Genomic DNA, 22,019 nt, shown 5'->3' on the forward strand with positions numbered 1-22,019 from the left:
TCTCAAATTTTCACATCAGTACTCCAATTTAGACAATAAAGGCAACGTTTTCTCTCCAGATAGTTATGACCAAAACAGACGGATGGTAAAAGGGGTCTAAGGCTGGCACTGATTTGTTTCTTAAGTGCCCACTCTACAAAACGTGTTTAAGTTTAAACCCAAGAAAGCACGGCAGGACACCGCACAGGTAAGATTCCACCGGGGACAGGTCCCACACAAGACTTCATCCATTAGGCATCTGTGGGATACGAGAGCCACCCTGGGTAAAGGAGAGTTTGAAAAGGAGTCTAAAAGGATGACTCCCAAGGGTGTGCTAAGGGGTAAACCGTTTCTCCTCATCTCCTGCAGTGATTCCTACTTAGTAGGTTGCACCACTTACCTAGATACCCCCCTGCCTGCCTCTTCCCTCAACTGATCACTGGTGTCTTAAAAAAATTTTTTTTAATGTTTATTTTTGAGAGAGAGAGAGAGAGAGAGAGCGAGCACAAGCAGGGGAGGGGCAGAGAGAGAGGGAGACACAGAATCCGAAGCAGGCTCCAGGCTCTGAGCTGTCAGCACAAAGGCTGGCGCGGGGCTCCAACACACGAACTGCAAAATCATGACCTGAGCCAAAGTCGGACGCTTAACCAACTGAGCCATCCAGGGGCCCCGGGTGTCTAATTTTTTTAATTGGCACCTCCTAAATCTCTCAAACTCATCTACTTCTCTCCATATCTACTGCAACCATCCAAGGGCACTGCTTCTCATCTGGGCTACTGCAATAGCCATTTAACTGGTCCCTTGTATCCTCTTTTGCCCCCTCCAATTTATTCTCCAAACTCCATCCAGAATGTTCTAGCACAAGGCTGTCCTACTTAAAATCTCTCACTGACTCGCCATGGCTCTTATGACCTGCTTTCACTTACCTTTGACCTCTAACCCCTTTGCTTGCCAGGTTCCTGCCACGTTAATCTTCCTGAAGCTTGGTAAGGATCCTAGCATTCTGCTTTGTGGCCCTGCATAAATGGTACCTCTTGTTTGCCTGGAAAGTTTTAAACCTATCCCCTTCTCTTTTCCCTAGTTTTACAAATTCTTCAGAGCTTTAGAGCAAAATGTCACTTGCTTAGGGAGATCAGTCCTTTCAAAGCCATTCTTCACTTTTCCTTTAAAGCATGCAGTTTTGAGTGCATGGTCATTTTTATGTTTCATTTATATCATTTTGGGAAAGGTATGTCTCCCCATCAAACTGTAAGCTCAGTGAAGGCAAGGACAATGCCTGGTGTGCTCACGACATATCCCCCAGGACCTAGCTTGGTGTTTGGCCCACTACAGACCTTCAACAAATGTTTGCTGAATGAATGAATAACTGCTTTTTCCTTTCACTCTCCTTATTTTATCACATGCCTTTCATCAGCTCCTTGAAGACATTTCAAGGCTATAAGCAAAAATAATGAAAGAGAGAAGAAAGTCTTATAAAAAGGATGTCTAATCACTTTAAATGCCTAGGAAATAAGGCAACAACGGTACCTTAAATAATTAAAAATATAAAAATAATCAATTAGCCAAAGCTACCGTCTCCCTTGGTGATCCCATCCATATTTAAGTTTTATCACTTTTCAAAAAATTCTTTAATGTTTATTATGAGAGAGAGAGAGAGAGAGAGAGAATGAATGAATGGGGAGGGGGTGGGCAGAGAGAGAGGGAGACACAGAATCCGAAGCAGGCTCCAGGCTCTGAGCTGTCAGCACAGAACCCAATGCAGGGCTCAAACTCACGAACCATGAGATCATGACCTGAGGCAAAGTTGGAAGCTTAACCGAGCCATCCAGGCGCCCTAAGTTCTATCACTTTGATGCAAATGACTCTTAGATATGTAGCACAGCCCTGATCTACCCCCTGAACCCAACGTCAACATTTTCATTTGTCATCTTGGCTTAGATATCCAGCTGGAACTTGGAACTCTAAATGCCCAAAACCAAATCCATCACCTTTTCTCAATGTCACTTTATTTAAGTTCCTTATTTCTATGACTATTACTGTGGCAATTACCATGCCATCCACGCTGGAAACTTTCTCTTCATTATGCATCTTCCTTTTTTTCTAGATCCGTATCAGTCAGTGGTCAAGTCCTAAAGATTCCCACTCTAGAACCTTCCTCATCTCTTCCTTTCTACCTTCACTCCTTACATGAAAGCCAAATCTTCGTTATGGAAACAAACTGGTCTCCTCCCTGCAATCCCACCTGTGTACTGCAACCACTAATCATAGCCTAAACGCATCTCTTGAATACACTGCTCCCCTTCTCAAAAACCTTTCAGAGATAATTATGATGCGACTAGCCCATTGATTTTCAACATTTAACCAATATCCCCCACTTCTTTGTGTGTGTCTTAATTAATTAATTTATTTCTTTTTGAGAGAGAGAGAGAGAGCACTCAAGTGAGTGAGGGGCAGAGAGAAAGAGAGAGAGAGACAGAATCCCATGAAAGGCAGAGAGAGAGAGAGGGAGAAAGTGTGGAGCCCGAAGTGGGGCCCGAGCTTACCTGCTGTGGGGCTTGAACTCACAAACCATGAGATCATGACTTCAGCCAAAGTCGGATGCTTAACTGACTGAGCCACCCAGGCGGCCAATGTCCCCCACTTCTGATTAACATAAAAATCTCCTATCCCTCCTGCACTGTTATTACTGAAACAACAGGGACTTTTTCCATTCCTTAAATGTAGAACTACGAGATTCAACATGCTTCTTCAAACCCTGCTCACTATATTTTGAGCTCTGTTGTAAATCACTATGATCAGACCGTGGGCTCTCCAGAGGTAGGACGCGGGCCAGTACCCAGTACATGGTAGGCACTCAATAAATGTTTCTTAAGTAAACTCCTACACTGTGACATTCAGGGTCATTCAAGATATAAATTCAATCCACTTTTCCATTTTATATCCTGCTACCCTCTACTTGGACTTCACCAGCCAGATTCTCCAGTGGTTCTTAAAGCACGGTCCCAGGACCAGTAGCATCTGTCCCAGTAGGGATTCATGAGGAATGCAAATTCTCAGGCCCCACTCTCTAGCTACTGAATCACCAACTCTAAGGGTAGAGCCTCCTCATTTGTGTTTTCACAGTGCCCAAGTGATTCTAACGTATATGCTGAAGTGTGATAATCACTGAACTGCACTATTGGCATACCTTTGCGATAATGAGGTTTGGTTCCAGACGACGGCAATAAAGCAAATGTCACAATGGAGCAAGTCAAATGAATCTGTTGGTTTCCCAGTGCATATAAAAGTTCTGTTGACACTATACTATAAAGTGTGCAATAGCATTATGCCTACAGAAACATATATGCACAGCTTAATTAAAAAAATATGTTATTGCTAAAAACTTTAACCATCATCTGAGCTTTCAGTGAGTCATAATCACTGATCAGATCACTATAACAATGAAACTATAATAATGAAAGAGAACTATGATATGATATTATAAGACTTATAATATTATAAGAATTATAATAATGAAAAAGCGTGAAATATTGTGAGAATTACCAAAATGTGACAGAGTCGCGAAGTAAGCAAATGCCGTTGGAAAATGGGCACTGAGGGACATGCCTGATGTAGGGTTACCACAAAACTTTAACTTGGACAAAACACAGTATCTGAAGAGTGCAATGAAATAAAGCACAACAAAATGAGGTATGCCTGTATCCACCCTCAGATAAATGTTCATATAACTGAACTGAAATTTTGCCTCGTTTTGCATACACACTAGTTCAACTGGTGTTAGGAAATGCAAATGTATTCTTAGTAATGTCAATATCCTAAAGGTGTAAATTAACTAAAATTGTGCATATTTGGGGGAGTAAATCATATATCATCTACGTCTCAGCATCAGAAGCTTATTACAAACTTTGCCATCTTGGGGGATCTTGAGAAAAGATGTCTCTTTTCAGTTTCAAAGTGAAAAGAGAAGCTTTACATTTAATGATTCCAATTTTCCAGAGTTGAAGGTAGGTACTTACTGATACTTATCTGGCCAATCATTAAGTATCAAAATCACATAATGGCTCCTGGGAGCCAGGTGAGACATTTGGCTAACCTTGAAGGCAATGCAGACAAGCCAAGATTTGCCCTGAACAGGTAGACTCTTATGTAGGAAGAAGTAAATTTAAGCTGGGGTGAAACAGAAGCTGGTTTTCTCAGGCTAAAAAGAATGTATCCATATTCCCAGGTAAAAGGCAAACCCCCAGACATGAAATTCAAGAAGTTATCAACTTGAAAAGTTAATAGAACTATTAACTGTCCACTGTCTTAAAGGGAAAAAAAAAACCAAACATGTATAACAAAACCCCCAATACTATACACATACACTCACTCACACACACATAAAAATGGCTATGAGTGAGTGCAAGACAGTAGATACTGGTCATATTCATATAAATGGGATGCATGTTGGTACCAGGATGATAACATCACCATAAAGACATGATTAGCAGCAAATTACCAAAATCTATAATCAGAGTATGCTGGGCTGATTTTACATTTCCTAGGACAATTTTTCATTTTTCAGCCAAGGACATAGCTATAGAGAGATTATATAACTTTCCCAAGATCATAGATTTGGGCAGTGGGAAAGCCTCTGTCTACTTATTCTTAGACCAGAGGTTCTCTTACAACATTACTCTGATGCCTACAGTTGAACTGAGACCTGCTGAAGAGAAACACAAAGGACAATACATTACATTTTCAGGCAATACCATTCGTTTTCATTAAATCTATTAGATTACTTACCAGGTGTATGAAGCATCTTTAGCATGTTCCTAACAAATTGTGATAAAGCCTAAAGCCAGTTCAGGACAAAAAATAAGGCTTCAGTGTTATAAAACATCTTAAAATTTAGCTGGGTCATATAGATTTTATTTAAAAATGTAACAAGCAGGGGCTCCTGGGTGGCTCAGTCGATTACGTGTCTGACTCTGGATTTCGGCTCAGGTCATGATCTCACAGTTCGTGAGTTTGAGCCCTCTGCTGGGCTCTGCACTGTCTAGGGATTCTCTTTCTCCCTCTCTCTCTCTGCCCCTCCCCCACTTGCACATGCGCTGTGTGAGCACACACGTGTGCTTACTTACACTCTCTCTCCCTCTCTCTCAAAAATAAACATGAAAAAAATGTAACAAGAAATCTTCGTACACAAAATAGGCAGCTGACTCTTGCTCACATACACACCCTAAGATGGGTTAAGTAAAAGATAAAGAAAAATCTCGAGGAAGTTTTCGTTGCTTTTGCTCTGCAACTCAAAACACATGCTGAGAAATGGACTGTTAGTTCTATAGCTGACCGTTTCCTTCCAAGCTCTGGTTTTGGTAACTCCCAGACACAACTCTTAACCTTGTCGTTGATTTGAAAAATATAGGTCCCATCCCATTTCAATAATGAAATATCCAAAATCCAGTCCATACTCCAGTTATCTTATGTAGTAACTATAACACAACTTTTACACTGCAGAATTTTAGACCTGGGATGGGCTTCTGAGACCACGTAATCCAATACCATCGTTACGGAAAAAAAAAAAAAGAACTAAGGTTTTTGCCAGACAGAACTTTAACACAACGAAAAGTCTGACAATCCTTTGGAGTTACTATATACAGAGGTAGCCCGAAAGCTTCCTGAATCTTGTCAAAATTTAAATGAACATGTTACCCTACATATTTCTATCTTGTTTGAAATACTGAGTGTATATACCTCTTAAGAGGTTTTTGAAACTCAGAAAATTAAAAGAAAGTGAGATTTTGCTACTTAATTATCTTGAGGTTTTAAGAATAATAATTTTAAGAAGCGCTGAATAATCTGGTAAGAAAATTTCAGTAAAATTACTATGAAAACACATTACTATATACACAGGGTTTTTCGTTTAACATTCAAACATGCTCTCATTCATGACACAGACGGAAAAAAACAGATGAGAAAAGACAAAGTCTATATGCAGAGAATGCCTCTACTTTAAAGATTTCAAAACATCAAACCTTTTAATAACATCTCAGTGAGAAATAACGTCTTGAATATTGTCCATATAGCTAAATAACCAAAGCCCAGAAAAGTAAAAACTGTAAAGCAGGGCCAAAAAATTAGTAATGGCCTTAAACTTAAGTCTCCATATTCTGAGATTTATATCTTACATAAAATTTCAAGAACTTCCTTGGCCAAAGGGGAGAAAAAGAAGAGTCCTTCCTATACCATAGTCACAACAACCTGTGCAAATACAGAGCCACTTACCTATTGTTGTTCCGACAATTTCGACAGCTAACGCGCTCCAGCGGGTCCGTCTGAGGTACTGCTGTGTACCTCCCACCACCCTGGTCAGGAAGGAAGTGCAGGGAAAAAGAAAAAGAGAAAAGCGTGAAGGTGTCACAGACCAATAATCAAACAGCCTTAAATGTAAAAGCCGGCCCAATAAGAAACAGTTATACACTATATTTTAACCAACCTCTGAGCAAAATGTTATGCTGATCGTTAGTTACCAATATTCACCAATGAATTCTGTACAATATTAAGACTATACCCTACAAGCTAATCGCCATGTTTTTCCCAAGTCTTTTTGTACTGGAAGGAGCCAAAGAAATGGAGACATTTAGTCACTTCCCCTTCAGGGTTTCAAATCTACTGGGCCCAAAATACACTGTACATTACAACCTCCTATTCATTTTTACTTTTCTAGCAGTCATGGAAGAATTTTACGTGATGCCAGTTGGAGAAACAGGGTGGAAATCTGTTTGAATGATGTCACAAGATAAACCCATCTTCATTTTCCTGTAATTATTTCGATCAGGTCTGTTCACTTGACTACACTAAGTTTTCAAACATGTTATATTTTTCCAGATGGAGTAGATTCTCAGCCAGCAATGACTTGGAGGGGAGGATTAATATTTTGATGTTGCTTTTGGCGGAAACTGCCTGGCAATTAAGAAAAATGCCCAGATTAACACATACCTCATTGTAAAACACTCGCTTGACATATACAATGGCAAGAGTTCTTCCAAACTGGGTGTTGGGAACTGAAGCAGGCTTACGGTCAGAGTAAAAATTCTGCTTTCAGACGAAAAACAGCAGAACCGAATTTGATAAGGGTGGGAGAGGCTGTCACACTGCACCCAAACCCAGGGCAGTTCTGCAAGGTTAAGGAAAGTTCAGGCCATTGTTTTTCCCAGAATACTTTCCATTTCCATTCATCTCATAACAACGGCCAGAATCTAAGCAAACCAAAAGTACTGAAAATGTCTCTCCACATTCCTGATCCAACTAGCAACAGGAATTTTTGGGAAAACATTGAGAGAAAGAATATCCTCTGCCACATTCAGATCATGAGCATAAGCTCCAAAGCTTCACAAGATCAAGTTCACCTACGGGGTAATGTGCTCATTTGAGTCACTAAACACATCAAAGTTAATTCAATGATTTTTATGATCACCAGCATTTTAAAAAATTTCCCTATTTCCTCCCACCCAGAAAAGAGGTGTAAGAAAACTAATACGTGAAAACCACAGATGTCAGCCTCTAAAACTGTACACCTAAAGGAGCAACTATTATTTAAACAGAATTTCGCCGTTCAGAAAAACCCAGACTCCTGTGTCCGAATCCTAAACCAAACATCAGACTTATTCTTTTCTGCTTATGGAAACAGCATATGCTATTCAAACTTTAATGCTCTCTCCTTTAGTTTCCTGGACAATGTTACTAGCTTGGACTAGGAGTGGAGACCCAAAAAAGTTTAGAAAGTCTGAATATAAGCCATGTCTTTCCCCACAAAATAATGAAATCATTATTCTCTTTTGATAATGAGATGCACTCAGACAAACGAGGTATTTTTCTACAACACATTAAAACTAGATCACATGAAAACCCAGCAGATGTCCAGCTTTAAGATACGAATATATATTACAGTTTTATTCTCCAAATGTAATATTTTAATAAGTCTTTGTTGAGTTGAGGGTGAAAAAATACCTCTAAACTCCCTTCAAATTTTAGCACATTGTGGGTTATGGCAAGTTTATCTGTAATCAGAACAATGACAAAAATGTCAGTGAGTGCTTAATTTGATCAACTAAACATATTATCTATTTGAAAAATAATGTGGATGCACATACATCCTAACGACATCATAAATCAAACTTCCTAATGCAGAGAACCTCTTTAACCAGCATAAATGCAAAATAAGCTAGTTACTCTAGTCCCGTTTCAAAAAATTAAACTAGATCACTAAGTTATCCCTGAAATAAAGTATTTTTAAAGGTCCATCACTCCTTGTGGCTAAAGGATGGTAATATTATAAAAGGCAAAAATCTTACAGGTAACAGCCCTACCGCACATCAGGCACAAGAGACAAAAGAAACTTATTATAGGCCAGAAGTCACAATCTGGTGGCCTGCAGACATGTTCCACGTGGCCTATGCACTGCTTTCAAAAATTGGAATTAGTTGCCAACGTGTAAAAACTCTCGCCATTTCACCTGGATTTACAAGATGTTTTGGAAAAATCAGAAAACCGGTAACCCCAGGCCCTCTGTCCGTGCCAACACCAGGAATGAACTGCAGCTGGTGTTCTCCAGATTGCTCCCGCCTCCAACTGCTCTCTTTCCCAGCTTGCTTCACGCAGTTTCACGATCTGCCTGACTCCCCTGGGCCTGCGAGTTTTCAGATTTTGCTCTAAATGAAGCAAATTTAAAGTCTCAGGTCCAATCTACGCCCTGTGGTATTTCCAGCTCTCAAGAATAACTTCCGGCAAGTTCGTTACTGGTATTCCACTTTCACCATGAAAGAATTTTAAAATATAAACCAAACTGATGAACATAACTATCACCTGACAACAGAAAGTTTACACAGATTACTCTGGATTAAGGGGTTGCCACTGATACATACTATTTCCAGTCCAGTGAGCCTGTAAGGTTTCTATGGTCACAAAGGCCAAGTAGGCCAACCATGTTATTGCACCCTGGTACCGTGGGGCCCAGGGAGGATTTATTTATTTGTCTGTTTGTTTGTTTTTTTATTTAAAAAATTTTAAATGTTTATTTTTGAGAGAGAGAGAGAGACTGAGCGAGCAGGGGAGGGGCAGAGAGAGAAAGGGAGAAACAGAATCTGAAGCAGGCTCTAGGCTCTGAGCTGTCAGCACAGAGTCTGACGTGGGGCTCGAAACACGAACTGCGAGATCATGACCTGAGCCAAACTCAGATGCTTAACCGACTGAGCCATCCAGATGCCCAGGGAGGCTTTATTTATAATTAGGTCTCTTACATTTACTAGGTGACGAGGATGTTCAAAATCCACATGCGTCCTGGTTAGTGAGCTTGTGTGTCCCGCGTAAAGCCCTCCATTCAAGTTCCCATTCATGACTCCATTGACTCCATTAGAGATCTTATGGTGAACATGGGAGCAGCCATTGCTGAGACCTCCATTACTTAGGAAGCTTCCATGAACATTCCCATTTATCCGATTTGTGCCAGGCAGAGTAGTGTATTCCACCATCTGTCCATTAATATCTGACCCTTGGTAGAGATATCCTGGAGGGTCATATTCTGTTAAAAGAGAAGAAGCAAAACAAAACAAATGAAACAAACAAAAAAACCAAAAACACACAACAGTAAGACACTAAAAAAGACAATCTTCTTGGGTAGGCAGTTTGATTAATGAAACAAACCCCTAAGAAACTATAAATACAAGAAAATAAAATGCCCTAAATATGTTCACTGTGTTCACTTAACGCCTAATTATGAGATATGCTTTGAGAAAGTTATTGCTATTTCCTTGTAAGGAGATAGCTAGGAACTTTGAGTTAATTAAGACTCTGTTAATGGGAAAAGAAATTAACCAGAGAGAAATTACTCAAAAGAATTAATAAATTATGTAAGTTGAAACTATCAAAGTCCTGGCAACACTAAGAAAAAGTGTTTAAACTCCCGCACGCTTCAAAGTGCTGAGAGAAACCGTATAAAAAAACAACAAAAGACAGGGCGCCTGGGTGGCTCAGTCAGTTAAGCGTCCAACTTCGGCTCAGGTCATGATCTCACGGTTCGTGAGTTCGAGCCCCACGTTGGGCTCTGTGCTGAGAGCCTAGAGCCTGCTTTGGATTCTGTGTCCCCCCCCCCCGCCTCTGTCCCTCCCGTTTATTCTCTCTCTCTCTCTCTCTCTCTCTCAAGAATAAATAAAACACTAAAAAAAGGTTTTTTTTAAACAACAAAAGGCAACCTTTAGGTAGGATATTTTATTATTGTTTTGAATTTGTTAAATGTTTATTTTTGAGAGAGAGAGAGAGAGAGAGAGAGAGAGAAAGAGCATGAATGGGGGAGGGACACAGAGAGAGGGAGACACAGAATCTGAAGCAGGCTCCAGGCTCTGAGCTGTTAGCACAGAGCCCGACGCGGGACTCGAACTCACAAACCACGAGATCATGACCTGAGCTGAAGTTGGATGCCCAACGAACTGAGCCACCCAGGAGCCCCTAGGTAGGATATTTTAAATAGTAATAACACTTTTAAATGAAAGGATGGAGTTATGTATACATTCACTGACTATCCATACAGTTCCTTGGTTAATACAGTCCATGTGGAAGTTGTGGTTTACTAAAGGCTAATTATTCCATTTCCTTATACTAAAAGCATTAAATAGTTGCCTCAATTCTGATTTCCAGGGGTACACTTACTAGACATATCTAGAAAAAGTGAAATAGTCCTTAGAGAATATGGTACCTAAACTCTACAGTACTTATTGGCAGAGTTCGGATAAATTCTTTGAAGGTATTAGAACATGCCAAGATTGGATTAGGTGTTCTTCCTATTACTGAACTTTTTGCACAGGTGAGTTATTATCAGTATATCTGATTATCTTTTCCACTACAACTGTAAGTTGACAGGGCAGGGGCCATGTTTACTTTTTTACCAGCGTTCATTGCTTAAAACAGTGCCAGGCGCCTCAAAGATAGTTAATGAGTATCTTCTGAATAAATGACTGAATGAACATCACTATCATAAGCTTCTCTCTTTGAACATATTACCAAGTCAGAAAGGGAAATGACCTTAACCAGATTAATCTCGCCCAGACAACCAAAGCAGTACTTTTCCTTTAATGATTCAGCTCACACAACTAAAGTCGATGATACTGAAACCATTTAGAAAAAGAACCAATCAAATGATCTCCAACCCTTTCAGCCTGGTACCACCACCACTACCAATTCTCTCCCTACTGTCTCCTGGAGGGCACCAATTCGATAAAAACAAATCATCTTTTCTCCCCCTGAGCTATTAGCTTTAATTCTCTTATTCTGGGGCCAGTGAGAAAACCAAAAAACCTCCTCCCCCCAAAGACTAAAGTCTCTGCTGGATTTGATTCCCCTGATTATAACGGTTGGGAGAACAAGAAAGGGGCAAAGGAGAGGGGAAGGGAGAGAGGTCGGGAAAGAGAAAGGAAGAGGGGTTCTGGGCTAGCTGTTTTCATATACCATCATCACTGACCGTGTAAACACTCTCATTACAAGATACACTTAGGGGGAAGAGATACCAGTCTTGAGCTGTTTGGGTACACCAGGTACTGAAACAGGACCATGTTACCTTAATTTGTGTCATTCAGTAAAAGCAACTTAGGAAAGTATTCTTTTCCAGACTTTCCAGCCTCTTCTATTCCTGCTGACAGGTCTTGTACCAGTAAGAAGGCGTTCCTGCAGCAATCCCAGAGCTCACGCTTCAAAAACTCTTTGCTCTTTGGTGGTCCGACAAAGCCAGGGTTTCCCAGCACTAAGTCAGCTATTTACTTAGAGACCTGCCTGGTTTTGGCTTTGCTGTTTATTTCTACTGGGCAATTTAATGTGATGCTCCACTTATTCTGGCTGACAGCTAGAACAGTTTTAAAGTCCCCTCCCTGAATGAAGAGTATCTAACATGTTTTATGCCATGACACTCATGCACAAAAGTATTAGGGATCAACATGTATTCTGACAATATTTTCCCACCCATCTTTATAAAAGGACAAGGAAATATTTCTGAATGGCTTACTCTGTATGGTGCTTTGCTGGCGGTTCTTCCACAGGCACATTGCGATGAAAGCCATGAGAATGAGGACCATGACACCCAGCACGCAGCCAACTATCAGATACAACATATCGCTGCTTCTGGTGGGGCTGGTTGCAGGCCCAACGTTTCGTCCACCTCCTGGGGAATTTGGAGGGGTACTCAAGTCTTTGACAGGATACTCAGAAGCTCCAGGAACACGTTTCACTAGTTGAAATATAAAGGAAAACATGATGTCAGAGCGAACACAGACTCCATGAAATGGTTTACTCTCTGAAGGAGGTCTGGTTAGGAATGCAAACCAATGTGTTTACACTTGTTACTGAGATGATGTGACCACCAATGAGTCACAAAGAGGGCTCAAAAGTTGAAAAATCGGATGTGCCAAAGTCTTAGTCCACAAATTCTAGAGAAATCATAAAATCAGGGAAACAAATGTACCTACTTGAACCCAAGCTCCTATACGATTATCTGCCCAATCATCCTTGTAGAAGACTATCAAAGAGTTGAAATACAAATATTCCAACTTACGGATGGAACAAATATTTCTCTGTGATATACTCTGAGCTGAAGAAGACTCAAAAGTACATATTTTATGTCTCTTTCATGTGATTACTATTACAAGATACGGCTTCGGACTATTCGAACAATCATCTGCAATTCCAAAGACAAGCATTTCAAAACCAATACCCTTTGGAGTCCACGTACATGCAGTCTTTTTACCTAATGCATTGATATTCTGAGTAAGAGTGACAACAGAAGCTAGTAACAGGTGGACTCAAATCCCATTTTCTCTGTCCTCAGAAAACATGTTCTTAATGTTTTAAATGTCATAGAGTAGCAACAGAGCATAGTGGCTGACAGCCCGGCCTCTGGAACCACACGGCCCAGCTTTATATTCTCAGTTCTACCATTTATCCTTAGCTGTAGGACTTTAACGTCCACGGACCAGGGTCTGTAGGTGGAAACTGGAGATAACAACTGCTCTATCAGAAGGTTGTAATGAAGGGTAAATGAGTTAATCATGTAAAGCACTTAGAACAGAGACTGGCACATAGCAGTGTTCGATCACTTTTGTTATTATTAGTTATTATACTTCCTGTTACGGCTTGTACTGGGGCAGAGTGGTCTTTAAAAACAATCTGAGTCAATAAGTAGTACAGTGGGGTTCAACTTTCTAGCAACTTTACACAGCACAGAGCTGGGAATCCATAAAAAAGAGGCCACCTTCCAAAGGAAAGAGGTCTCCAACAGTGAAAACTAGATGAATACTCGGCAGAGACTCTAAAAGAAACTCCTACTTTAGGTAGTATGTTGGCTTAGACAATTTGAAGGTCCCTGCCAACTCTAAAGGAAACAAATGAGTTTCTGAGGCAAAACAGACGTTACAGATCATACATTAAAGATCATGATTACCCATGGGGAAGTCCGTCAGATTTATCTACTCTTCCTTTAGTTTTTATTTATTCACAATTCTACCAAGCTTGATGATTTTGCCAACTGCTGCTAAAGTTAATAAATTCTGTGGTGGAGGTGACACAGACTCATCAACATCAGTAAGAAGAAATAGGAGGACGGGGAGGAGGAAGGGAGGAGGAAGGGAGGAGAAGAAGGAAGGGAAGAGAAGAAGGAAGGAAGAAAAAGAAGGGATGAGGAGGAGGAAGGGGGAGGAAGAGGAGGAAGGGGGGAGGAGGAGGAGGGGGAGGAGGAAGGGGGAAGCAGAAAAAGAAAAAAAGAGGAGTGCCTGGGTGGCTCAATTGGTTAAGCCTCGGCTCTGGCTCTTGATTTTGGCTCAGGTCATTATCTCATTGTTCATGGGTTCCAGCTCTGCATCAGGCTCTGTGCTGGCAGTGTGGAGCCTGCTTGGGATTCTCTTTCTCTTTCTCTTTCTCTCTGCTGGCTCCTCCCCCCCAAAATAAACAAATAAACTTTAAAACAAAAAAAAAAGAAGAGGAAGAAGGAGAATGAGGATGAGGAAGAAGAAGAGGCTAAGAGCATGGAACAAGAAAAGTGAGATGGAAAACATAAAGAGAAAACAAAGAACTAAGAAAAATTATGATAGTCTCTGATATTTAAGAGTAGGGGGAAATGGGCTGGCTTCAACACCATTCCTGAAAAACCTTACTAAATCACTAAAGATAAGACAATCACCGTTAACAAGAACCTTGAGGGGAGCCTGGTTAAGCATCCGACTTCGGCTCAGATCATGATCTCATAGTTTGTGAGTTCAAGCCCCGCGTCGGGCTCTGTACTGACAGCTCAGGGCCTGGAGCCTGCTTCGGATTCTGTGTCTCCCTCTCCTCAGCTCTTCCCCTGCTCACACTCTGTCTCTCTCTCAAAATCAATAAAGATTTTTTTAAAAAAAATTAAAAAAAAAAAAAAAAAACAAGAACCTTGAGTCATTTATTTTTTTTTATTTTAATGTTTTTATAATTTTTGACAAGAGAGAGGAGTACGAGTGGGGGAGGGGTGGGAGGTGGGACAGAGGATCTGTAGAAGGATCCACCAAAGCAGGCTCTGTGCCGACAGCAGAGAGCCCAGTGTGGGGCTTGGACTCACAAATCCTGAGATCATGACCTGAGCCAAAGTTGGACATTTAACTGACTGAGCCATCCAGGCACCCCTTGAGTCATTTCTTTAAAAACTGAGATTGCGTATTATACATTCTATTTAAACAGGCTGGGAATTGTGTAATACATTTCAGGAAGTTATTCAATATGAACAGTTAATGTTTTAAAGAGCTTTTTTCATTTTTTAGTGACCTGGAAGTCTGTAGGTAGAACCTTTTATTCCCCAGCAAAGTCAATTAATGAGGCATATACTATTATAGACACATCTATGCTTAAATAATACAGTTATTACACTGTTGTCTATCTTTTATGTTTTGCCTGGCTAGATTCTTAAATGTCTTGGGGACAGAGATGATAAATTCCATTCTTATTTAATTTTGCCTACATATTACATATTACATATTACATATGTATTACATATTACATATTACAACACTACATATTACAACACTCTAGAGGCAAGTAACAAATGTCCGTTAACGTATCATAGTGACTAATACAAAAAGCCCCTCAAATATATACTACCCAAATTAAATCCAAGGTAAATTTAAATGTCTGTATATTTATATACACATGTTTAATGTGGATTTAATATGTGGGTTTTGCAGCAGAAAGTCATATGACTAACTTAGCATTAAAAGATGGAACAATGTCTTGTCTTTATAATTCAGTTTATGTGGGGCATCTGGGTGGCTCAGTCAGTCAAGCGTCCGACTTTGGCTCAGGTCATGATCTCACGGTTTATGAGTTCGAGCCCCGTGTCGGGCTCTGTGCTGACAGCTCAGAGCCTGGAGCCTGCTTTGGATTCTGTGTCTCCCTCTCTCTCTGCCCTTCCCCTGCTCACACTCTGTCTCTCTCTGTCTCAAAAATAAATAAAACATTAAAAAAAATTTATAATTCAATTTATCTGAGCCTCAGTTTCTTCATTAAAAAAAAATTTTTTTTTTAAATTTTATTTGAGACAGCAAGCAGGGGAGAGGGACAGGGGGAGAGAGAGACAATCTTAAGCAGGCTCCACACTCAGCGTGGACTCCAACATGGGTTCAATCCCAAGACCCTGGGATCATGACCTGAGCTGAAATCAAGAGTTGGATGCTCAACTGACTGAGCCACCCAGGCACCCCAGTTTCATTTTTGAATTGGTATCATAAAATCACCCTAGCAGACACACTGAAGGCTGCCCAGCCCAGTCAGCAGCCTTTTCCTCCCATACTTGCAAAGCCCCAATTTTGTTGAGCTGTCCACTCAAACCCAAACAACTAAAGTAGGTCCTGATCAATCATTTCCCTCCCGGGAATGGTTTGGGGAGTATGTGACTGAGTCCTGATCACTGAGACCAGCGGGGGTGGGGGACGGGGGAGGAATATGGGAAATTTTCTCTTGTTCTTAAAAACAGACACAAGTTAAAAACAGTCTCTTTTTCTATTAGATTAACTGAGACTGGACAGGAGTTTGTAAATAGCCACATTAGCTGTTTCTATTACGTGTAGTATTATCACCTTTAAAAACAGATAATAGGAGTACCTGGGTGGCTCAGTGGGTTAAGCGTTCAACTCTTGATTTTGGCTCAGGTCATGATCTCACAGTTCCTGAGTTCGAGCCCTGCATCAGGCTCTGCACTGACAGTGAGGTGCCTGTGTGGGATTCTCTCTCTCCCTCCCTCTGCCCCTCTCCAGCTCTCTCTCTGTCTCTGTCTCTCTCTCTCTCAAAATAAATAAATAAACATTAAACAAAACAACTAGAAGATATTTTATAGTCAGTCTACATATGGAGGCAGAGTTGGGAATTTCAATTTAGCAGAGCGCACTGCTAATTCTGAATTTAACCACCACACTTAAGTAGATAGAGTTACACATAACTGTCATTCAAGAAACCACTTGAAGGGTATAAAGCACTTTTCCCTAAAATTATGCTTTTTTAAAAAAAGTATTCTAATTTTCACAGCCATCTCAGCAATTACTCAGCAAAGATTTCTGATCTCTTTGTGGAGAAAAAGAAAAAAAGAAGAGGAGTGAGTTGCTTGGAGCCACACAGAAATTAATGAATATGATCAATGTTTCCGTAAACTAGGTTTTAGACAAGTGCTCTAGTCAACGTATTATGTTTTCCGTTGGGACAGTCTTCACGCCAGGAAAAAAAAGCATGAGTTCTCATTCCTCTCTTACCTTTAGTTTCACAGATCATCACGTTACTAAACTCGCTTTCTCCCCCTTCGTTGAAGCACTGCATTTTAATATCGTAGGAGGTTTCTGGCTGCAGATGGCCAATCATGTGCCACTGCTTTGAACCTAGAAAGGAGAAGGAAAAGACAAGCTTTACGTATCGCACGACCCAAAGGTAATTTCGAAACGCGGTTGGAACAGCCTCCTATCGCCATAGCGTCTGTTTGTGTGATGAAAATGTCCTTCAGCGAAGCACTTCAGTAATGCGGCAAGATAAACAGCATTTCTGTGACATGCCATGAAACAAATGACAAGAGGTACATGGAATTAAAGCTATACCCGTGCACTGGCAGTAATATTTTGTTTCGTTACCAAGAATTAGTAGTAGGCCTTTCGTAAAATCCATGTTAATTTTATGCATAAGTTAAGGGAGAAAAACCCCTCAAGTCCTCTGATGGTCTATTTTAACCTAGCAAGTCAATCCAGTCCATCCACCCTCCAGAAAGCAGTACTATAAATGAGATCAGCAAATGGCGCCCGACCCAGAATAAGCGACCATTTATTTACAAGACAGGCCTCAGAGAAACTCTCAGTTCTGCTGGACTGGATGTGACGTGAACAGACGTCTAAGTGAATGTCTGAACAAATGGTTGAGAATAATCAAAAAGCAAAATCTACTAGCGGAAACTCTTGGTTCCTGCTCCACGATTTCTTTTCTTTTGAGTCAGGGTCTCCAAACCACACAAGTATCTCTAATAGAATGATTTCTGTTATCCATGGCACCCAGCCAACGTTTCATTTAGAAACACTCCCCAAACTGAACCAACTCTCATGCGAACCACTCTCCATTTTTACTTCCACGGACATGTGATGAACTTTAATAAACAGGGACACTTCTGGCAGATTTAATGAACTCTTCCTGCACCTTTAATCCCTCTTAGAACATACCTCTTCAAACTGTTTCCACAGTTCCTTAGAAGCTCAACTATACCACCTACTGATTTAAGAATTAATTGAAGGGGGAGGAAAAACAAAACCAAACCACACAAGCAAGTCAAATCTACTCGGCTGACAGGTCCAACAGCACTGGGTTCCTTTCTAATTCAACACAGACAAAAATATTTCAGACCGGAAACACAGCCCCTTTTCCAGGTCACCACTACAAAACCCCTCATTCATAAAGACCCATAGTTTACCCAGAAGAGAATCTGCTTGTTTTAGGATCAAGGGACTCTGAAAGGCTCAAGAAGTAAGGAATTCTATGCCCCCTTTGTAAGTGTAAAGAGGACCCTAAAATAAACTTGACTCACAATCTTGATTCAAAGACTGGAATAGATCTATTTCTAAGTTCCAAACACTTTCTCAAAGACTTCTATTTTTTCTCTGTCCTTGGGTCTTTCCTAGCTCAGCCCTACACTCACCTAACTATAAACTATATTCTCCTGAATAATGACCACACTAGATTGGAAGTTTTCCTTTCAGAGTCCTAGTCAAAACATAATTAAACTGCGCTTCCAATATGTTAACTAATAAGAGAAAAACAGGTAAAAGAACACATACCTTGTTAGAATAATACTCCACTGTTACGGTAATTATTCAAATGGCTAAAATGACAGGAAGCACTAGCAGAGAGAGTTTTCCTGATCACTGATGAGTAAGACAACAAAGTACATTATTAGGTTGAAAGTCAACCAACCAGCATACCCTTTTCTTAAACGGGTCATTTTTTTTTTCTTTTTTTCTCAAAGAATATTTTAGAAAAGATGAAAAGCCAAAGCACAGGCTTAATGATTAGGATGCCTGATACTTTAATTTTTTGGAAACTCAACTTTATAAGACAAAAATATTCACCACAAAAGCACTGGTACGCTGGAAACATTTACGGTTTACTCCAATGTGGAACTTAATTCAGAAGATAGGATAACTTGATGTAATTGCTCTTGGTGTATTCTTTAACACTGTAATTGAGTTTCAGATTTTTTCCAAAAGCTTAAACAATTCTGAGTCAATATACATAAGTAATCTAAAACTTTGCCTTAAAGAAAACTTCATGGGCAAAGGGTAAATACTTTTGTTCCTTGGTTTGGGAGAACAGGCCAATAGTTTCCAACTGCCACAAAAAGAATTTCAAATGCATAAACTTGAAAATAAGGAATAAGCAAATTACACAGCACAGTGAAGCCCACTTAAACATCTAACTGCTCCGTCTACGAAGTTTATAAACAAGTTCTCTGTGAACCGTAAGGCAAAACTCACATCTGCAGACACGACTACTGGATACAAAAGTTAATTTCCCAGTTCCACACACCATATTCACATCACAAAAGCTTGCAAAAATTTCAAAGATTGAACTAGGGAATATATTTTAAAAACTGTTCACCGGTGGATATTTCTAGAGAGTAGAGAACCAGGGGAGGTCGGGAAAAGAATGGCACAGAGCGAGACAAAGAGAGGTGTTCACTTTGTTTACATTTACCTTGTTTAGAACTATTTCATAGCAAATGTTAATCTCTGTCAAAAGATTTTAGAAATAAAAGTGACAGCGTCACTCTCCTAACCCAGCGAAACTAAAAGGACGACCTAGCTAGAACTCAAATATAGAACAGTTACTAATAACTCTCATCATTTCTTCTTTTTGCATAGCTTTTTCCGAAAGTGAAATGTGCACAGGGAAAAGTCCCCATAACGGAACAGCTCGCCGAATGTTCATGAATTGAACATACCCATGGTACCAATACCTAGGTCAAGAAAGAAAATATTACCGGTACCCCAAAAGTACCCCCCATGCTTCTTCCGGTCATATCTCCCTCAAGACAGCTACCGTCTTAACTTCACAGAATAGTCTGGCCACTAACAAGTATCTTACCTCATTCCCCCAGTGCTTCATGTTTAAAGTGGATTTAGAAACTAATTTGTTTCCTACTTTTCCACATTAAGAGAAATAATCACTCTTTCATTCAAAAAATATTTATTGAGCACCTGCTACGCACCAGGTATTAAAACTCAGATGATAATGTTTTACTATATTACAAAAGTAATCTGCTGGAAAAACATTATTTAAATTACACTATTTAAAGAAACTTAATTTAGCGTATTTAAATGAATTTATTATAAGACTACTTACAACAAAATTTATATGCAGCGTTTGACATCAAGAAGTCGTATGAAAACAACCTTGGCCCAGCGCCATTTTTTGACATGATCCATCGTGATGTTAATAGTTCAAAGGATCAGAATCTTGGGAGGGGAAAATAGCCCTTGGAGGAAGGCTTCCTCCCAAAGCAAGAATCCCTTCTAAGAGATCACTGAGAAAGAAGCATCCAGCTTCTACTGAACACCTCCGAAATTAAGGAGTTTCTGAGTTTGTTAAAAAAGCCGTGTTGGAGGTTTCTTCTTTATGCTACTTCCTTTTAGCTGCCCCTCCCCACTGGCTGAGTTCTTCCTCTACATAACAGTCTTTCAGTATTTGAAGGCAGCTGTCACATTGCTTGTTAGTCGTCCTTTTTCCAGCCTGATCATCCTCAGATATTCCACTGTTCTTTTCGACTCCATTCATTCATTAAATACTGAACACCTCACCACTGGAGGGGCTGGGGATACGACACTAGAGAAAAGACTCCTTGCCTACAAAGAGGCTAACGTTTAGTGGTGGGGACGAACGAAGTAAATAATTTCATACACACACGCACACATGCACACATACTTCTTACACACCACCTGTGGTGAATTCTAGGACATAACCATAAAGGGCAGAGTTAGAAATTACACCAAGGGTAACTCACATGAACCGGCAGAGGTTACCTGAGGAAGTAACATTTCGACCCACAAGAGGAAAAACTAAATAAAACACCAGAAGAGGAACACAGTAGGGAGTAGGAACTGCCACGTGTCATAGTACTGAGGCCAGAGAGATCCTGGTGCACACAAGGAAACTCAAAGGGGGCCGGCGTGTCACGGAAGACACGTGAGAGGGGAGACGTGTGTCAGACTGGAGGAAGGTGCAGGCAGGGGCCAGCCAGGTCATGTGGGGCCTTCAGACCACATGCGAAGTTCTAGATTGTATTTTAACTGCAAGGGAAAGGTAGTTTCAACACCCTTCCCTATCTTGGCTGGTTTTTTGTCTCTATATATTCCAAGTCCTCAGCATCTCTCGAAGCGGAGAACATGCTTAAGATGCAATCATTCCAGTAGAGACGTTAATGGAACTGAGACGGAGACATTGTTTTACATACAGCTAGAAGTTGCAAGTGATTTTTATACTCACGTTACTATTCACTTAAATAAAACAGAAAACAAGAATTTTTTTCAGATGAACTACTGACAAGTCAGATCTCCCCCAGGGTTTTTTAACTGTTTCTATAACCAAAATGGAAGATACTATATATATTACCTTGGAAAGATGGGTCTCTCTTTGGGAAAAAAAATCAAAGTAATAGTGTCTATGACATTTCATATTTTACCTATCTCAACCTGGGATGATGTTTTTCATAGTATTTATAAACTTTCTCCACCCAAAGCTCTTTACGCCAGCTTGCCGGTGGGACTTACCTTCTACAACATCCCTCTTGTAATCACTGTCATTGTCACTATCTGTTGGCCGGTAGTAGATATAAAATCCTTGAATGGGAGTATTATTGTTACTTGATGGAATGTACTAAAAAATAGAAGCAAAGACTTGTCAAAGACAAAAATGAGTGTAACTTTCAACATCCATGATGTGAAATATCTGTGTGGCAATACTTTTCCAGCTTCATTTTGTAAACATCCTTGATGGCCATTTTAAATTTAATTCAAAGGTATTGCGAGCATTTAATTTACTGGAGGGCTGGGCAAAAATAATGTAATATATTTCACCAGGTTCTAAGGCATAAAAATACGTTTGGTTCCAAATAAATAAATCTTGGGGGTGCCTGGGTGGCTCAGTTGGTCGAACGTCCAACTCTTGATTTCGGCTCAGGTCATGATCTCGTGGTTTGTGAGATCAAGCCCTATGCCGGGCTCTGCACTGACAGCATGGAGCCTGCTTCGGATTCTCCCTCCCTCTCCCTCTCACCCTCCCTCCCCCTCAAAATAAATAAATAAACATGATAAAAAATCTATCACTCAATCTTGAAATGGCAATTAAGTTAACACTTGGCTGAGAGCTGAGAAGACTGTCCCACTCATCACAGGTGCTTTTAGATAAATATTCTATGCCCTTCAACTTTCCCTCACTTAGAAGTTAAAAACATTTGCTATTCGTAATATCGTGTCATGAGGATA

At 40.2% G+C, this 22,019-nt stretch overlaps 1 protein-coding gene across 3 annotated transcripts in view; it reads right to left on the bottom strand.

Annotated features, from left to right (window-relative positions):
* Window positions 1-22,019, bottom strand: part of CDON (cell adhesion associated, oncogene regulated) — a 101,660-nt gene that overhangs the window by 14,784 nt on the left and 64,857 nt on the right. For all 3 annotated transcript variants that reach the window (XM_042905687.1, XM_042905685.1, XM_042905686.1), the window contains exons 14-18: window positions 21,306-21,411; window positions 16,761-16,883; window positions 12,011-12,232; window positions 9,261-9,541; window positions 6,247-6,326 (exon numbers count right to left, since the gene is read on the bottom strand). In XM_042905687.1, the coding sequence (XP_042761621.1) occupies window positions 6,247-6,326; window positions 9,261-9,541; window positions 12,011-12,232; window positions 16,761-16,883; window positions 21,306-21,411 (812 nt within the window). The remainder of the gene's footprint in view (window positions 1-6,246; window positions 6,327-9,260; window positions 9,542-12,010; window positions 12,233-16,760; window positions 16,884-21,305; window positions 21,412-22,019) is intronic.

The sequence above is a fragment of the Panthera leo genome, chromosome D1 (genome assembly GCF_018350215.1).
Source record: "Panthera leo isolate Ple1 chromosome D1, P.leo_Ple1_pat1.1, whole genome shotgun sequence".
NCBI lineage: Eukaryota > Metazoa > Chordata > Mammalia > Carnivora > Felidae > Panthera > Panthera leo.